General features: G+C 35.0%; 2 protein-coding genes across 4 annotated transcripts; one reads left to right on the top strand and one right to left on the bottom strand.

The window, feature by feature from the left end:
- Positions 1–2044: 2044 nt before the first annotated feature.
- Positions 2045–7195, bottom strand: LOC126367683 (sorting nexin-29-like). 2 transcript variants are annotated; one of them, XM_050011326.1, is made up of 11 exons: positions 6867–7195; positions 6361–6527; positions 6054–6181; positions 5536–5677; positions 5345–5451; positions 4524–5262; positions 4321–4444; positions 3973–4146; positions 3753–3893; positions 3236–3363; positions 2045–3084 (listed from the first exon to the last, which is right to left on the bottom strand). In XM_050011326.1, the coding sequence occupies exons 1-11, from the start codon at positions 6867–6869 to the stop codon at positions 2994–2996; spliced, it is 1944 nt and encodes a 647-aa protein (XP_049867283.1). In that variant the 5' UTR covers positions 6870–7195; the 3' UTR covers positions 2045–2993. The 2 variants fall into 2 exon arrangements, with proteins under 2 accessions (XP_049867283.1, XP_049867282.1); XM_050011325.1 differs by lacking the exon at positions 6867–7195 and adding an exon at positions 6778–6801.
- A 1205-nt stretch (positions 7196–8400) lies between these two features.
- LOC126367697 (cyclin-dependent kinase 11B) lies at positions 8401–19592 on the top strand. 2 transcript variants are annotated; one of them, XM_050011352.1, is made up of 12 exons: positions 8401–8694; positions 9071–9226; positions 9313–9977; positions 10053–10280; positions 10775–10994; positions 11097–11268; positions 11560–11742; positions 16708–16852; positions 17045–17166; positions 17379–17603; positions 17832–18050; positions 18230–19592. In XM_050011352.1, the coding sequence occupies exons 1-12, from the start codon at positions 8618–8620 to the stop codon at positions 18434–18436; spliced, it is 2619 nt and encodes an 872-aa protein (XP_049867309.1). In that variant the 5' UTR covers positions 8401–8617; the 3' UTR covers positions 18437–19592. The 2 variants fall into 2 exon arrangements, with proteins under 2 accessions (XP_049867309.1, XP_049867308.1); XM_050011351.1 differs by having other exon boundaries at positions 9310–9977.
- The last annotated feature ends 21 nt before the right edge of the window (positions 19593–19613 follow it).

The following is a 19613-nucleotide window of genomic DNA, read 5'->3' as shown; positions in this document are numbered from 1 at the left end:
TTAACAACTTCCCTGTCCAATGAGTCATATATGACTCACAGGAACGTATTAGAATAAGTTCATGAGTCACATGTGACTCATTTGTCGATACAAATTAAGGCACATTTATTGGCATGAACGTGACGTGATATTTTTGTCAATCAAGCGTGGACGTATGGCTAAAAACCTAGTGTTTACAATGATGAAAGAAAATTTCGCACATTTTTTTTATTTGTCATATAATCACTACAAGTAAGTCGCTATAAATAAAAACTAACAATGGAATGTAAGGTTTTTATTAAAAGAAAATAGGTATTATAAAATCAAGCATGATTTTCATTGTAACATTCTAAACAAAATGCTTTTGCACACCTTTTGCACTCAGTGTGCACTTGCTTTGCTTTCCTTGCCAATAATCCTTGATTTCCACGTGAAACCTTTCCACAATGTAAAAATCAACGTGGTATTGAAAATAACCCCAAAAATTTTACTCAGTAAAGAGGATTATGTTTCGGAACGCAACCCTAATTGTAGTTGGAGAGTTGATTGACAGTTGCAGTATAAATGCATTTGTGTGAGTGTGTTCACTTATGACTCATTGAACGTGGCAAAGAAAATTTATTGCCCTACGTTCGTGAGTCACATGTGAGCAAAAAAAAAAATTCCAAAATAAAATTAGTTTATTCATAATAAATTACAAATGGTACTTATTATGATATTATAAAGATGTTATTTAGCATAACAATAGAAAAAAACTGTGGGCGTGGGGCATTATCAAAATTACTTGTATGGGGACAGGGAAGTTGTTAATACCGCGTATTGGTAAAGGTATAACATAGAGTTCTGCATAATTAGCGTAGGTTATCATTCATATCACCTTCGCTTAGCCCTCATTACCACACGTCACCTTCACGTTTGCTTGTGAGCTGTGATGTTTTGTTAGCAAATGTTATATTACGTACGCATTCGTATCACGTCTATCTCGTAACGTCTCGCTGGTAATTTAGTCAATAAGTTATAATTTGCCTCTTATAGATGGTGAAAACAAAAAGGCTATGTTCTCAAGTCCCTATCACACTATAAAATATAGCAATGAACTAAACCAGTGCTTATGAATTACACTAATAAAATTTGTTTCCAATAAACAGTTTTAAATTTGAATTGGATAATGTTCTCAATTTGCTTTTAAGACGCATCAGCTTCAAGTAGATCTGTAACTTATGTAAGTACTTACGAAGTAATCACGACGAAGCGCAGCGCGCCAGCGCGGCTGCGCCCGCGCCGCCTGACTGGCTGCTGTGCTGCGTCCTCGAGGAGTTATGGAACTATGCTGACTACATGTCCAGAAAACCAAAGATAAATCACAATTTTTATTAGATTTATTGTTCGAGATTAACTACCAGCTGAAATTTAATGTAAGCCCCGAATTACTCAATGGTTCCAAAGCTCCTTACGTGTTGCAATACATACATTATAATATCGTTTAGGTGTAAAGTTATAGTAAATTATTTTCACACTAAGTTAGAAACTTGATTTTTATTATATTTTATTTATTATATTTCCAAAACCTAAAATTATCTCGATATTCACTTGTGAAGTGTAATACGCTTTTTTTACTTACCTCTATTTACATTATAGAATCATGATCAAATAATATTATCTTTCAAATTTCGAGATTTGTACAAGATGCATTCCATGGGGAAAGCAGATTGTGTCTTTGTTATATTTAAGTTTAGTTGTTTTGTTATACTATGAGGCTATCCTCGGTTTCCACTCGCCTACGCCTGTTGCATAGATAGCTCAAACTGGAGGCGTCGCGACGAGCTAGGGCGGGGCCGCCGCGCCTCGCTGCGTGGTGCGGCGCCCCGGATCAACAGGCTTGCCTTTGCACCAAGTGATTTAGTTATATTGACATCTTTTGTATGATGTATTTAATATATGGGAAATTCTCAAAAAGAGCGTTTTCTTGGTTTTTATTTATTATAAAAATAAAATTATGAATTTAATTTGCTATAACGTCTTTTTATTTAAAATGGTTTCTCTTAATCATTATACGAGGGCCGTTTTGGACGTTATGGAAGTTATGCTCATCATAAACTTATATCTTATGGTCAAAGACGATAGCACAACTAAATAGATGTGTTTTAAGTAAGCGCAGGTGATTTTGTTTCTCATTCAGCTGGTTTAGACTTCTGGTATTTGATGTTTTCCATGTTTTCTCAACATTTTGTCATAATAAAACCATAATTTTAAAATACTGACATCTTTATATTTTCATTTTTCCTGTGTAAACATAATGATTTCAAAATATAACATTTTATAGATATAGTGTGGTTAAATATATTCGTTAACTATATTACTAAACAATGATTTCATTTACAAGGTAGTAGTACATTGCCATATGTTTTTATGAACTCTACTATAAATTGGATGTCATCGTGAACTCCAGCTATTGATAATATGGTTTACTAGTTGTTTGTACATACGGACATCTGTATCCATTGTTAAACGTTTGAAGTTTGAACTAATTCATTTACATAAGCAACTTTCTAGTATACTGGTTGATCGAGCATCAATAAATTAACCATATCACAGGCATAAATCAACAATATTAACATTAACAGAACTAGTTCATCTATTGCGGTAATAAATAACGTTTACCTACAATCTAGCTGAAAAATACGTACAAAATATTTCAGGTCTGTATGTTAGTTAAAACTTTCAGATGACCTGAAAAAGGAAAGTTCCCGAAAAATCATCGTTTTATCAGATCAAAGTTTTTCTTCCGTGTGCCGACAGCCGACAGATGAAGATCAGATCACCCGAATAAATGTTTCGTTTCTTTTATGATTTATTTTACAGACCACTATATTTACACTATTTTCAAATACCTCATTGTTTAATGCTGTTTAGAGTTCTAGTTTATCACTAACTACGTCTAGATCTCAAAATACTATTCAAATAAAAGGGAGATATGACTAAGTAGTTCATAAATAGTAATCGATTCCGGTTTATCATAGTGCATCAAATGTTGATACGGAGTCTGAAGATTGCTGACGATTCAACACGTGGCTGATCCCATTTTCTTTCGTTGTAGAGGAGGTACTGAAACAAAAAATGCACACACACTACATAAACTTAATTTGGTAATACACCGAAAAGAGCAAACAGTGGGACAATATTTAGTCTTATCTGCCTGCCTCAAAATAACGTCATCAATCATAAAATTGAAACATTGTATTGTATAAATATTTACCCGAAGAAGGGCAATAGCGTGATAAGTTGCGCACGGCTAGTGCATTCCCGGAGCTCTGGTAAAACTAAAAGTATGTGACGTAGATACGCTTGCAGACCCACGCGACGTTGCTCTACTAAATGAGCGTTCTGTAAATGAAAAAGAATATTTATACAATCATACCTACTATAATCTTATACATGAGTGAACAGATATAATTTTACAGACAGGACGATAGTACTCCGTAGAGAACAACCGTAACTCGGCTCCGCAACTATTCGTATCGGATGCCGATATTGATATAGTAAGTATTATGTACTGTGGTAGCCGCCAATAGGCGCCGAGCTAGGGAGCTAGATTTATTTACCTCAACCCCTTTAGGTCGTAAGGTAGGTAAGTCGTGGTAAGGCCAAGGCTTACGAGCCTAAGAAGTAAGGGGGAGAGAGCGCGAACTCTCGCTGGCACTTGCGCGGTAAGGCGGCATGGTAAGAATGAAATTTTATTTGGCGTGTCCGAGGTGTGCCGATATCTAACTTACTCGCTTCCTTAACGTTTTCTTCGGCGGAAATTTGTACGTCGCTATATCAGGGTGACACTTCTTGAGTTGCATGTGTAGCTCATGGAATTTTGCGTATCTATGATAGACATTCCACTCCTCTAAGCCAATCTTGATGAATATCTAAAAAAGGTATATAATTACAATTTTCTGTTAATTATCAAAAGGCTGCAATTATTTTGAAAAAATAATAGAAACTAACCTGATAAACATGATAGGAATGTGTTTTCTTGCCCACCAGGAACGCAGTGGGGATATGAACCTTAACATTAGATTGTGGAAGATCTAAGACCTCCAAAGACGAACTTTCCAAGTCTTGCAGACGTCTTTGTAAATGTTGATTGAATTCCATTAATTCAGCGTGCATTTCCGCTACCTAAAGTGGTATAGTTATAGTTAACAAGATAGCATAAACATTTTGAAATATACAATTTGCAATTATTGTTGTAATTACTGGGTTTTTACCTTTCAATAAAAAAATATTATTTTTTCCAAAACAAGACCATAGTGTATGATTGACTGTACAATAAAATTAATTTAATAAAACTACCTGAACCAATTTCTTCTCATACTGAGTGACTTCTTCATTGTCTCCATTGCCAGATTTTAAAGCAATACCCATCTCTACAGCTGACATGTAGTGCCGTAACTGTTCTTTTAGTCTGTCGTTTTCTCTGAAATAATATATTATATTATTCTCTTACAAATCTATAATCTCACACATGTAATGGCACTTGTTATAAAAATACTCACTTGCTCAAGTCTAACACAACTTTTTCTAATTTTTGTATTTTTTCCTTACTAGCTACTTCTATTTGACTACACTTTATTTGTAAATTTAATAATTCTTTTTCTCTAATTTCTACAATGGAATTTATATTTTTGTCATCAGGTACACATTCATCCTCTGTAAAGCAGAGTTCCAAACAGGATGTACTACCATCAATGCTGCCGGCCACTTCTTCACTATCACTTTCAGAAATTTTTAAATTACTTATACTTAAATCTGACACATCATCTTTGGTAATATTATTTACGTCTATGCTGTTAGATGATGAAAATATTTCTTTAGCACATTCAGACAATTTGGATAAGATTTGTGATGGACTGTCAATTCCCTTTACACCATCAGGGAAAAAATGTCTTATACTGCTTTTATATTCAGAACTTGTGGGTTCACTTGCTGAGGCCATCTGTGGCGTGACTTTTGGATCAGGCGAGTTGAGGCAAGTAGCTGGAGCACTGTTCCAAGAGGAGTTGTCTTGCTGATCTGTAGGCCCTACAACTTTTTCTATTTCTTTCTGTTGGTTTTTTGATTCATTTTTGTCAAAAGATATAACTTGACGAAGTGGTTTCTTTTTCAAACTGTTGGTTGATTTCATGGGTGTAGGCAATGGTATGACAAGCTCTGCTTTACTGATTTGATTAGTTTGTTGTGATTCATTGAGCTCGGCTCTGTCAATTGATAAGGCAAACAAAACAGATGATAAGCCTGGAACAACACAAAGGAGTTAAATCACATCACATGATACATGTGCACACATGTAGGTGTGTATAGATAGTGATTATATTACCTGCAGCCATATTTGGAAGAAGGTTGGAAGCCTCATTATCTCTGACAAGAGCTCCTTCCTCATAATATTCCATGAGAAGTCCATGAGCCACCCAGCTTTGTAGATACCTAATATGACAAAAAATATGATATAATGATTATACAAAAAGGATGTAAACACAAATGATATAAATAGTTGAATTACACACTTACCTTTCTAGAGACCTTTCATTGAGAGCAGCTCTCAGGAACGCTCTGAAATACCCGAGTGGAGTATTGATGTTTGCAAGAATTTTAAACCTTTCCTTTTCATGCTTGGTGAGATGCAAACAAGTATAACTCCAAAGAGAGTTACCTAGAATAAAAATAATAACTATGATACCTTTTAAGTCAGTCTTTAACAATATTCATTATTTTACTTATTACAAATTACACTCTCATTTGATCAGGATGCATATTTATATCTTTTTTTTTAAATTACTTTAACAAAATAACAAAAAGAAAATATGACAGTCCTAATCATAGTACTACAGGTGATGTAAAGAAACTACAGATTGTAACGTGTGGGTTGTGAGGTGGAGTACCAACCTCATCAACCCTGGTGTCAGGGTTACTATTAAGCTGTCAAAGGCCCCCCCTGACATGGCTTATGTAATAACTACTTACTTACTCAGATTTTTAATTTATAATTATACTAATCTATACAAGCAATGAATCATGAAATGGCTTACCAACATTGATGATGTTAAAAGTGAAGTTTAACCCCGCTGTCACCAAACTTTGTATTGCAGAGCTGGACAAGTTTGTTCTAATGCCATGACTGAGAGCTTTCTCCCATTTTTCACACAAGTTTACTATTCTGTAAAGGATATGTAACCTCATAAAAACAAAATGTTTATTTAAACCATTGCAACACCAAATTATTATATTACTCAGATGAGATGAAATACATTATCTTTGTCAAGGCTTTTTTGTCACTGTTAGTGAATATTATTAACTATACAAAGTAGGACATTAGAAACAGAAAGTTAAGTTTACCTTATATCATCTTCAGTAGCCAACTCAGCCTTCCCTCCAAATCGGTTTTGACAATTTTGCACACAAATTAAAAGTTCTTGCAATACTTGTTTACCATTTTCTAATCGTTTTCTCAATTCTTCTCTACTGTCTAAACCATACGCTATAGTATTCAAAATTTTACTATTCTGTAAAATGCAAAACACATGTTTAATTTCACTGAAATATTATTATATTATATAAGTTGCCTGATCACATATTTGCCACATAAGTGTCTAATAGCGTTACAACTATGCTGAAGTTATGTTCTGTATAGGCTACCAGACAAAGTTATAATAAAGGTTCTAGAATTATGATTTATAAAATATACACTTAAGTACTCTTACGAATAATAATTTTAAAGGATATATTATCGAGTCTATTAGAAGAACTACTGACCTCGTACATTTCAAATAATATTGTAATAGGTAGCTGTTGAATGGAGACTTCCACAGTAATATTAACACTTGAATGATGTAAAGACTCACCATGACTACAAATTACTGCGGAGAGGATTCTACAAAGAATAGTTTATTTATATCCTCGTTACTATTTAATTCGTTTATCCATTTCTTATCGATATTTAGGTAAAAAAAATATATCAAAGAATTATAGGTATTGCGAACAAAATATTTTCACAAGCTACTAACGTCAAACTGACAGAAAGACTTTTTTTCTTTGGCCCTAATTTGACTCCCGCGACTCCCATCGCAAACGAGCATAAAAATGAGCATAAACGAGTAGAGATGTAAAATGCCCGAAACGTTGCGTTTCTTTCGGTAAATTTCATGAAATTTTCGGAAAGATTGTAAAAAAATCTATCACAACGTTTTTTTTAGAATAAAATCGTTGTATCTTTAAAATAATATATTACAAATAGTGTCCTACAGCCTTTTTTAAAGCAAAATTATTTCTTAGTCTTGTTCTCTTCATACAAAAAACAACTTTCACAAAATCTCGCGAGAATAACCTCCATTTTAAACCCGATTAATAAATAAACTAAATATATGCTATGTTACAATAAAGGCACGCTAGATAAAGATAATACAATTGAATTGCTTTTGCAATTTAGTGCCTACAATTGTATAAATGCAAGGTACAACAGTACCGATGACCTATAATACAGGTTTCCACCTAGCATAGACATCGGCCCTCCACAAAGAAATGCTGTACTCTTAACTATAAGTCAATTGTTACTGTATTTGTCTTTTTGTGGATTCTAATAATAAACTTTACTTAATTCTATTATCCTTCATCCGCTCTACGTGTCCAAACCAACCTAACATTCCCTCTCAATCTTAGTCACTAACTATATCGTCTTTTACACCACATCTCTGTCTTATCACACTGTTTCTCACTCTATCACTCAACTACACACCGCAGTTGCCAAGAGTCCAAATTCCAAGAGTTTCTTTTTTTTGTAATATTGATGATAATGACGACGAGAACAATGACGATTTCTGGTAAGTTCGCCCGAAACAATGCAAGTATTTCATTTGCAGCATACTTCGTTATTGTTAATTAATAAAAAAAAAATACCACGCATAAAAAAATAGAGATAGGTAATTTTAAATGTGAATAACGTTTGAAATGACATGAAAGTTTGGAAAATTTAAATCATATTTAATTAAAAATATTTCACATTAATGATTTCCATAATATAATAAATAAACAATAAGAATAGTACATAATATTTTTATATAAAACATATTTGTAAATTCCAGGGATACGAAATGTACGTCTATTATCTTTCAAAATGGGGCTTTCAAAAAATATCTGTGGAAGCCGGAAGGGAAATTTATTCAATGTTTCCATTAAATTTTAGTAAAGTACCCAATCTTAAGGAAATTTTGACTTTCACAATGAAATTACATCTCTACACACGAGGAATCAGGAAACTTCCAGGAAACTCAAAGAAATAATGGACTTGAATGAATGAATGGGCATGATTTTGGTCTTGGTACGAGGAAAAAAGTTTTACAGTTGGCAACCCAGTTGAGTTTGTTACCAAAATGGCGGGGTAATGCGTCATTGTGCGTCAACTTTTTCAAAATGGCGTACGTTCATTAGAGTTCAATGTGGTGTTGAATTTTTCTATTGAAATTTTACAGCTATACGCTTATCGTTTTAGAATTTTCAACTTGTGGTTGTTCAATAGTAATTGACTAGTGTGCATTTATTGTATTTTTGCTGTTTAATTTATTGTAAGGACTTGGTATTATCAAAGTGAAATTTCATTATGAGCAATTACGAGGATGACCAAAGTGAAGACGGAGAATTGGCACGCAGTCCTATCCAGGAAGAGATGGATTTTAGGTAAGTCTCTTTTACTACTCATGTAACTCAAAGTCCATCCATTCGGCTAGATCGTGTATAAGTACTTGTGTGTGACTCAGGTCTTCTACTTACAATTATACGATATCCGTGGTATTTATTTTATTATACAATAAGGAGGAAAACAGAAAAAATGAACCCTGGCAATATGACGTGTTTATGGATATATAGTATAATACTCGTTCACATTGATTTTCGTAAAGAAATCAAGAAACTTCTGTCATTTATGTTTCTGTGTTGTGTAATTACTGCACGATGTACAAACGTGTTTTATGGCTGTGAATCCGTCGTCAGTCTTATTTTGTCAACTCTCTAAGAAAATTACGCCGAATATAATAATTTTGTAATTTCCTTATAGTTTGTCTGATGAAGATAGAGACAATGCCGACTCTCTCGTGATCAAACCACCTCAGGCTGTCCTTCGCCCTTCCCACAGAGACAAAAGAGCTCATAAACGATCTGGAAAGGACAGGTACAAAGAAACTTCTAGAAAAGAAAAGAAACATATGTACAGGTATGTATAGTGTATGTACAAGTGTTATTAATATATATATCCATATATTTAACATCTAATTATAATTGATTTATTTTTTTCAGCAGGGATCGAGACAATCCCGAAAAACTGAAAAGGGAAATGGGTAGAAACAATGATAGAGATGAAGTATCCAAAGATTACTATAGAGAAAAGCAATATTATAGGGAAAAAGAAGTATACAGGGAGAAAGAGATGTATAGAGAGAAGGACATAAGGGAGAAGGAAATGTATAGAGATAGGGAAATGAGAGAAAAAGAAGTCTATAGGGAGAAGGATCCTTATAGGGAAAGAGAACATTACAGGGAAAGGGAAGCTTACAAAGACAATTCTTCATTTAGAGATACTGCAAGACCTAGAGAAGCATACAGAGAAAAAGAAATATATAAAGAAAAAGACGTTCAGAGAGACCGTGATGCATATTTGAGTCGAGAGCGTCAATATAAATATGAGGAAAGAAAACGCCTAGAATCTGATAGAATGGAACCAAGGCTTCGTGATGAAAGCCATAGCAATAGCAATCAGAACAGTGAAAAAGAAAATAGGGATAAGACTTCAGGGGATAAAGAATTAGAGGACTTACGGAGTAGACTACTCAGTAAAAGAAAAATTGAATTGCAAACTCAAGAGCCTAAAAAACGATCTGATTATTCAGAAAAACATTCAAAGCAACCTCGACAGTCTTCACTAGATAAACAGCAACAAGAAAGGAGAAACAGGTTTATAGAAGCTGGTAAGTTTTACGACAGTAGTAAGTAAGGTAAGTAATATAAAATATTTGAAATAATCCCATGATTCTTTATTTTAGAACGTGAAATGGAGAAAAGAAAGAATGAAGCCAGAACTGAACTGGAGGCTCGGCGTGAGGATAGAAGGCGGCGTGGCAAGAAGCGGTCAACATCCCCGGCTACAGAAACATCCAACAAGAAAGGCAAACCTTATCAGTCTCCTAACTATGGTGACTCTGTTGTCACTCTCTCAGATGCAAGTGATGTAGAGATGAAAAGTGAATCTGAAAAGTCTGAACCTGAAGAAGGTATATTATTTATTATTACTATTTTCTTATTTTATTTTTCTTTTTATTATTGTTCGTATATGTTTATTGCACCAGCCCGTGCTCCAATGCATTAACTTCTTTCACCCTAAGGTTGCCTGGCAGAAATTGCTATTTAGCAATAAGGCCGCCTATTGTACTTATGTTTTTATTCGTATGTTTATGTCCTTTGTATATGTCGTTGTGCAATAAAGTATTATTGATTGATTGATTGATTGATTGAAGGTATGTTCGAATTTTTCTCAGTTATGTTTGTGGACGACGAGGACAATAAACCTAAGAAATCCACCCTCTAATAATAATTTCGATTTAAGAAGGCTATAAGAGAATAGTTCTAATGTTTTAAAAGATAAAACAATTTTATTCTAAATATGTGTTGAAATAGTACTTTTCCAATCTTTCCGAAAATTTAATGAAAACTCCAATTCCAAAATGTATGTATACTATTAATAAAAAAAAATGCATTTTAATTGCAGGTGAGCATTCAAACACAGAGACAGAGGATGAAAGTTCAAGTTCTGAGACTGATTCAGGGGAAGAATCTAAGTCAGATGAGGAAACTACTAATACTAAAGAAGAAACTAAAGCAAGTAGTGAAACTGAAAAAGATAAAAAAGTTGAAAAGACTAAGCCAAAATCAAAATCTCCTACTCCTAAATCAGAGCACAGAACACCATCATCGAGAGACTCTAGAAGGTATTATTTTTGATCCAATACTATTACTATTATAGTATTATTATAGATTACTTGTTTATTATTGAAGTACCTATATTTATATATTGAGTTCATGTTTTCCAGATCAAATACAAGATCAAAGAGTAGAAGCAGATCACATTCCTTTTCACCTCCACCACCAGCAGAAAATGGCAAAGTTGCTCCTGAGGAGGAGAAAACTAAAGAAGATGAGGAACAAGCTAGGTTGAGAGAGGAAGCTATTAATGCCCTCCCACCTTACTACCCTGCTCTACAGGTAACTACTGATACTTATGTTTTGCAATTCTTAAGGCCATCGTCAATATACCCATGTTTCAAAATTTATATATACTTATTACAATAATGTAACTAAAGTAATAACTCAAATAAGGTCATACTGCTGAAATAATTTGTGTTTGGAATAGGAAAACAACTAATTTCCCTATTTCACATGCAGGTAACTATTTGATTTAGATATTACTATAAATGTTGTCAAAAGTGTTTTAAATTCGATTTTTAGGTATATCTGTGTATATTCATAAATTAACCAGTTTTGCTAATTTTATAGGGCTGTCGATCAGTTGAGGAGTTTCAATGTCTCAATAGAATAGAGGAGGGCACATATGGAGTTGTTTACAGAGCACGTGATAAGACAACCGACGAAATAGTTGCTTTGAAACGGCTTAAAATGGAGAAAGAAAAGGAAGGATTCCCTATTACATCTTTGAGGGAGATCAATACATTACTCAAGGTAGGATCACAATCTTATTTACGTTATATGATAAGCTCACTTGAGCCATCACAATGCCTCACTGCTCTCAGTTTGAAGGTATATCTTTTCAATTTGTCATTTTCGTGCAGCTTGAGCGAGCCACGAGCTGTGACTGTGACGCACTCGATGGCTCATGTGTGGAATTCATTTAATTAATGCCATGTATTTTATTCCTACAGGCCCGGCACCTCTTACCTGCAAGAGGGTTGTGCTAGAGGTGTGACCCAATTGCAAGGGTTAACAACTTCGATACACGGGCGGGCCTAAGTATCTTATAAGGGATTTATTCCAGGGGACAAAACTTCAAAGATTTCTCGTCTTGTCTTGAAAAGTAATTGTTACTATCTTGCCTACTAAGAATACGCACTTCTTGGCTAATTTGAGATGGCGACGCAATAATCAATATGTCATATCTACAAGAATTTCTGGGAAGAAAGTCAACAACTCGCCATCATCGCCACTTGAAGGTAAACTCGAAACTAACATGACGGATTAATTGCTCACATGTGATGGATATAAGACAATTTGAACAGGTTTAAAATGTCTGTTACTGATATCTGATCGAAAAACCTGATTGAAAACCAATACGCATGTGTGAGTGTTCATTATATTCAGCTACTTTCGAGGTTGTAATTTACGCATATTGATCAACTGTCAGACTGGATATTTCGCTTCTAAACCGACAACGAAGACGAAAAATTCATAAAGCCCGTCGTCCACGCGTACGTGTAGTATAGCTTCAAGTTATGCACCACAGTTATCTATTTATTTATAGACAAGACAGTTGCTCTATGTGCTGTTTTTTTTGGGATTGAAGATATACCTAATTTGTGATTGAAGGATTTTAGGACATCATTTCAGCGTTCTGGGGTGAGACTGCTATGAATACAGTTACAAGGATACGCAGCATTTGGTCAGTCTAGATACAACTTTGCAGTTGAAAGTTGAAAAGACCAGTTAATTTAAACATGAGAAAGTGAATTTATGAATAACATTTCTTGATTCAATCATACTTTGAAGATGAAGCTAGCCCTCGATAATTTTGAAAGGAATGGCCACGATGATGTTACCTGCTGTTGCAGTGTTATTTTAAATGGATTGTTTGAGCTAATTCCAGATGATATCATCAGGTCCATCTGTCGAGATGGACTCTCCGCACCAATGTAAACTCAGTTCGTACCTTCACTCGCGAGGAAAAAATGCCTACGCGTTATCCCGCGGAAGATAATCGATGGAAAAATAATGCTATTATTAGTTATCAATCTGCGAAATCTGGCACATAAATATTACTAAACGCAGCCCTGAAATGATGTGCCTAAAATTAACACAAAAATAAACCAGTGTGTTTCGAATCCAAGAGAAGGAACGCAATCAATATTTAAAATTTTATTGAAACAATATCCAACTTTGTTCAATAATTTTCGTGTTCGAGTAAACCCAAATAAAATAAACGAATTTACTACAACGAATTAACGAATTTCTATTTAGAAATTGCAAGCTGATCAGAAATTTTGTGAGATTTTGACTATTGTTTATATGCACAAACTTATGTATTGTCATAAAAATTTGACTGAAAAGCGAATCGCCATCTCAAATTATCTTAGTGGTCCAAGTTCTTCAAAATGAAAAAAAAAAGCAGTAATTAAACAGCAAAACAATCTCAATTTTGGGACTGTTTTACCTACCATACTAAGTCAACTGTAATATATTTCTTTAGAAGATGCTCGTTCACATAATGTTCAGTTTTTGGAGATTTTTAAATTATACTCTGCTTTCGCTTGGATTAAATTCATCAACCAAGGCGTAAGTTAACTAACACCATAAGCAAGAAATGTAGAAGATAATTAGGGTTTCCGAGCATTAATAAACTTCATGGCTCGGAAAATAAGTCTTCTAAGTTTATGGTGTAATGCTACTATTACTTAAGCTCTACACAAACAAAATCGATAAACCTCAAACAGTGATAACTTTTTATTTATGTTGTTTTATACTTTCTACCCGTTGCACCAGGATCTATTATTGTCGTCTTTCTACATTCTCACTGAAAGGACATGACTCAAGTGATAAAACAATAAAAAAAGAACAAAATGTATGAGCTATTTGAGCTTTGTTAATATAAATTTGTGTGCAGCTTGAGTTCTAGCGTGGCGCCCCAGGGGCGCGTGTGGACCATCCACCATCTTGCGGTAATTTCATTATACGTTACAACAGATAGTACAATTCTTGTAATGGTTTAAATGTAAAAAAGTATAAAAAATAATAAGGACGTACATCGCAGTACTAGCGTCTGCCATTGATACTGCGACGACACAATTTTGTGGAACCTAATTTTGATTTAATTTTATCATGAGTATAAAAAGTAGCACAAGTTCCTGGTTTAAAATCATCGTTTATTACCTGGTACTACACGCAAAAAAAGATTATATACACGCGCCCTAAACCATGAAATTGAAAAGCAGACAATTTCCGTTCCATGAGAAGATGTCTATTTTGTGAAATTGTTTTTTTTTTATTTACCGTGTTGCTTTTCTATTTCTTTTTCAAGATTGTGTTGAACTTGAAATACTGAATCTTATTGTTCAGCATTTCAAACTTTTGTTTTGAACTTATTATATTTATGTGATGTAACGTTGGTAGTCTGACGAATGATGCGTTTGTGATAACATTTCTGATAATGTATCTTCACATGGGTCAAATACGTGAATGTTTTAATATGGTAAGATTTTTCTAAGGAAAATATTTTTGAACGATTGGTTAAAATGATATGAGGAAACTGGTAAATAAACAAAAAATACGTTGATTATCGTTCGACTTCCTTACTGAAATCGTGCAACTTTACTACTACGAGACCATGCGTGCACCTACAACATCAGCGTCTTATAACAATCGGATCTATTTTAGACCTCCTTCATATTAGGTGGCTAAGGAGTATGATATCTTCGCTGCTCAAACGCACGACAGTCGTACTACTATGAGGTTCAAATTAAAGTAAAAGCACGACAGAGTGAGCAGGAATCGATCAATCCCCCCGAGGGACAGAGCGGCTTCTCTTTCTTTCTCGCACGCTGTGATTGGTCGATTCCGCACTTCTCCGCTGGTTTACTACTCTCCGTTTTGATGGAAACCCGCATTTATTGTGGTATTCACCGTGCTGTTCAGCCGTCTAAAGTGAAGGAGCTTTTAAGCTTGCGGGAGAAAAAGATGATCCGAATTTTTAAAGATAGTATTAGTAAGTATTGCTTGTCTTTGAGGTGCGCGCATGTCCTTTGTAAATAATATCAGTACTGGTTTTTTCTAGGAAATAGAGTGATTGTAACCTTTTGTATTTTTATTGTGCAAAATTTGTTATAAGAATTAAAAATACGTAAGGTCGATTCGTAAAATCTTCAACAATTTCCTGAATACTGACTGAACTATTTATTTGTAGAGTAAGTATAAGCAGAAGTGCATCACGTTTGAATTCTGACTGTTTTTTTGAATGTACGATGTCTGAGTTTCAGGCTCCGTATTTTACGACTAAACGCCCAAAATATCTACAGTAGGGTTTACATTGATGCCTGTCAGACATTTTTCGTAATTGCTGGTACGAAACTTTTTGATAATTAAGTAAATTGCATTTGATTGTTTGTATGTCCTCTGCTATGGCGGGATCAGTTGAAACCGCTTTAGATAATACCATATTATTACGATCATGTTATTTATAACCGTCGGTTAATATTAATTCATTGAATTTTTGTCAATTATTACATCCATGTTAGTTTTGTGTTTTGTTTTGTGGTGACCTCATACTTACACATTTCTTTTTTGTCTAACTTTGTAATAATTCAATAAAATTCAGGATCTTAAAGATATTGCTTGTATCGATTGTAATTGTGACATGTAATTTAAAAATGTCAGTGTATTTTTTTCACAGGATAATTCTAAACGAAGCTTTACAGCAACTGAGGAGCGGCATAAGAAACCTCGAAAGTTTGTAAAAAATAATTATCGTGTACTTATATTTAAGAAACATAGATATTAGAAATATTGTTTATTAGTTTCGTACCAGTAAATTAGTCACTATCAACTCCGTGTGATTTGAACAGGCCTACTAAATAAATAACTAAATACTACCTATGACTTCAAACTTATGTTATTTTGTTAGTGTTGACATCGATAAATGTAAGTGTTTGCTTGTTTTTTTTTATTCAATGACAATTATCTATTAGGTATTCCTGTTCAAGTCATTACTGTGTATTTTCCTAATTTGTGCTGTTATACAAATATGTTCTTATAAGTCAGAACGCTAAGACTGTCTGTAAAAGCACGTGGCAGAGAGACATAGGTTTATATTTGTGTTATCGTAGCTAACATAACAACTAGTTTTAAAACAGTATGTGAATGGAGGAATACAAACATCTAACGAGTTTAATGATAGGAGGTTTCGTTTTATAATCTATGAAATGCATCATTTGCATGCTGTTTTGACTATGACATCCATATTTACATTTTGTAGAATAACGGTTTTTATGTAACCATATTCGCGATAACCACAAGTGACCAAACACAAGAAGCTAAATTTAGACTAATGAAGTCCAAGACAGAAGTTTTCAGTGCACCAACGATACGCAATTACGTGGATGACGAAGAAATCGTTGATTGACTGGGGTTCCGAGCGACAATGATAGCGAAAGCGATCGGCGTCTTGTGAGTTTATAAAATGTATGAGACATATGTTTGGCCACTTCTGACGTTCCGATCTTCAAATATGGATGTCATAGCTTCTAATAATATTAATTACCACTTTTTAAATTAGAACTTTCACATTTTGACTTGTGAAGTATGCATTCTCGGCGATGTTATCACGGGAGAGGAAAAACAGATCATTACGATTGGAAAGAGGTTAGCTGGAAGGGTCTGTCTATGTTGTTCTAACGGGGCGCACATTCTGTTCGCTTGTTGCAGGGCCAGCACCCCAACATCGTGACGGTGCGCGAAATCGTCGTCGGCTCCAACATGGACAAGATATTCATCGTCATGGACTACGTCGAGCACGACCTCAAGAGCCTCATGGAGACAATGAGAGGAAAGAAACAAGTTTTTCTACCAGGTAACTTTTGATCTCGTATTTATTTTTAATTTCATATCAGAATTTTGATTGAATCGCGGATTTCTTACTAGAAATAGATAGTATTAGAGACTAAAAACTGGGGAAGATCAACTACGAAATAATATAATTCTAAGAATAAGCGATTTGCCTAGTCGTGAAGAGTTTGCATAACTGATTTTGTTCTATTTTCAGGTGAAGTCAAATGTCTTATGACTCAATTGCTAAAAGCTGTTCATCATCTGCACGACAATTGGATTCTACACAGAGATCTCAAGACTAGTAATCTATTGCTGTCGCATAAGGGAGTTTTGAAGGTACGTTGTTCATATGCACATCTTAATGAATGGTTTCGAATTTCCGTATGTGATCGTAAGCTGACTTTTGTTGGTCACCTAATTTCCCAGTTTGTTTCGTTTTTAAACCAAAATTTTACTCGAGTCAATTAGGTAGCATAATATCAAAATATAATATTTGAATTTGAAAATAAGCTATACGGCATTATATTAATAAAAATGTTATATTACAGGTGGGAGATTTCGGTCTAGCGAGGGAGTATGGTTCGCCCTTACGACAATACACTCCGATCGTGGTAACATTGTGGTACCGCGCTCCGGAGCTCCTTCTTTGCGGCAAGGAGTACTCCACGCCCATCGACATGTGGAGTGTAGGCTGCATATTCGCTGAATTCATCTCCATGCATCCACTGTTCCCGGGCAAGTCGGAAGTAGATCAGCTGAACCGGATATTCAAGGTACGTAATTTTCTTCAATATAATTTGCAGTATTTTTAAACATAATAATTAAAATACACCATAATGGCTTTTCGCTATTAATTAATTTGTTATTATTGAGGCAGTTGAATCAGTTGCATTGACATATTTCCGGCTACATTTTTGTTATAAAGTTTAGGGAGTGAGAATTGTAAATTTCTAAAAATCTTCATGACGTAAGTATAGTTAACAAGATTTATTTGATTGCAGGATTTAGGTACCCCTTCAGAGGCGGTGTGGCCGGGCTACAGCGAGCTGCCGGCGGTGCAGAAGATGACGTTCGCGGAGCACCCGGCGGGTGGGCTGCGCACGCGCATCGGCCAGGACCTGCTGTCCGAGACCGGGCACGCGCTGCTGCAGGGCTTCCTCACCTACAACCCCGCCAAGCGGACCACTGCTGACGCTGCGCTTGAACACGCCTACTTCAAAGTGAGTATTGCATTATACAAATTGAAAAATGTGCCTCGACCTCTTATCTACTCGACATAAGATTAACAGATATAGTAAAAATTCTAAAATCGGTTAAATACATGTAACAAAAGTCCCCCAGAAGTTGATGATAGTTAAGACTAATAGTATACGAAATTTAACCTACTTTATTTTTCCAGGAACACCCGGTAGCGATAGACCCCGCGATGTTCCCGACGTGGCCGGCCAAGTCGGAGGGCAACCGGCGCACGACGCACAGTCCGCGGCCGCCGGCGGGCGGCGCTGCGTACGCGCAGTTCGCGCGCGCCGACTCGGACGAGGCGCTCGGCTTCCACGTGCAGCACCGCTCGCTCAACGTCGCGCCCGGCTTCTCGCTCAAGTTCTAGCGGTAACCGCGCACCCCCGCTGTGTAAACAATTCGACCTGCTCATCTCCCACACCATACAAGACTTCGTTGCCATAACACTCATCATTAAATGCGATCGGACCACCGTGCCGTGTTCAATAGACGATATACCTATTCCGGTTGCACCCAAATGTGGAGATGGATGTGTCGATTGTTTATTCATCTTGTCCGGGGTGGATTGTACAACTATTTCAGAATTAACGGAATTCCCCCCGCCGTGATGCCATTAATTGTGGAATAGCTTCACTTATTTTTCGATAATTTTATTTTTATTACTGAAACTGTTGATACTATCAGTACGCTAATGCAACTGTAAACGACACCTTTTACATGGTTATATATATATTGTGTAGTCTTGTGATGAATGGTAATTTTAAAATTATCTATTGATTGATATATTAGACATCACATTAAAAATCAATTATATGTACTTATCAAAAATTATAGTAGTCTTATTGGAACGTCGTGGATGTCATAGGATAACACTATAAATATAACGAATAGAGGATTATTTTTGCATTTAAATAATGTATCCGCGTAAAAGTACTGATCTACTAAAATATAACAATCATTAATATGAAACATAGACTATGTGCCGGTAAATTAACCATTGAGCGCCGTTCTTGGTTTCTGTACTGATTCTTTTGTTTTGGGAGTGTATATATGAGCAGTTGGTATATATTTATAAATAGTTATTATATTGAATGACGAGCATTCGAGGGAATTTTAGTTCAATTTTTCTTAGGTTTTATGTTCTAGTTTCGTTTACGAAATGTTGTAAAATTATGGAATGTGTACATCATATTTTGAATTCGCATAACTCAATAAACTATTCGATGTGTTCGAGTAGAATCAAGTTATATATTGGCCTCACGACACTGAAAGATACGAGATTTTCCTGTTATAGCAACTTGTTGTAGGTTGTCTTTATGAGCTCCTAATTCTTCTGATCTATATACAATGTATCTGTTAATATTATCGAAACATATTGTTAGTAATTAAATTACCAAGTGTAAATATGTCCTAACACAGTCAAAACTGTGGTAAACCTCAATAAATAATTACATGTATTTATAGTGTAAGTTCTAGGGTAGAGTTACATTTAATATGGTACAATATAGGTATGTTTGACAGTATGCTTGATTTTTTATTTGTCA

This window comes from Pectinophora gossypiella, chromosome 6 (assembly GCF_024362695.1).
Source record: "Pectinophora gossypiella chromosome 6, ilPecGoss1.1, whole genome shotgun sequence".
In the NCBI taxonomy this organism is placed as follows: Eukaryota; Metazoa; Arthropoda; class Insecta; order Lepidoptera; family Gelechiidae; genus Pectinophora; species Pectinophora gossypiella.
The sequence above is the reverse complement of the archived record's forward strand: the minus strand, read 5'-3'. Positions and strand labels throughout refer to the sequence as shown.

What these genes read in the sequence shown, in the direction of transcription:
- LOC126367697 (XM_050011351.1), top strand. Translation starts at nt 8,618, where the DNA reads ATGAGCAATTACGAGGATGACCAAAGTGAAGACGGAGAATTGGCACGC. An exon ending in TCATCGAGAGACTCTAGAAG is followed by an intron (nt 10,995 to 11,096) that starts GTATTATTTTTG and finishes CATGTTTTCCAG; the next exon opens with ATCAAATACAAGATCAAAGA. An exon ending in TTGAACACGCCTACTTCAAA is followed by an intron (nt 18,051 to 18,229) that starts GTGAGTATTGCA and finishes TTATTTTTCCAG; the next exon opens with GAACACCCGGTAGCGATAGA.
- LOC126367683 (XM_050011325.1), bottom strand. An exon ending in GTTGTGTTAGACTTGAGCAA is followed by an intron (nt 4,445 to 4,523) that starts GTGAGTATTTTT and finishes ATATTATTTCAG; the next exon opens with AGAAAACGACAGACTAAAAG. An exon ending in ATGAGAAGAAATTGGTTCAG is followed by an intron (nt 4,147 to 4,320) that starts GTAGTTTTATTA and finishes ATACCACTTTAG; the next exon opens with GTAGCGGAAATGCACGCTGA.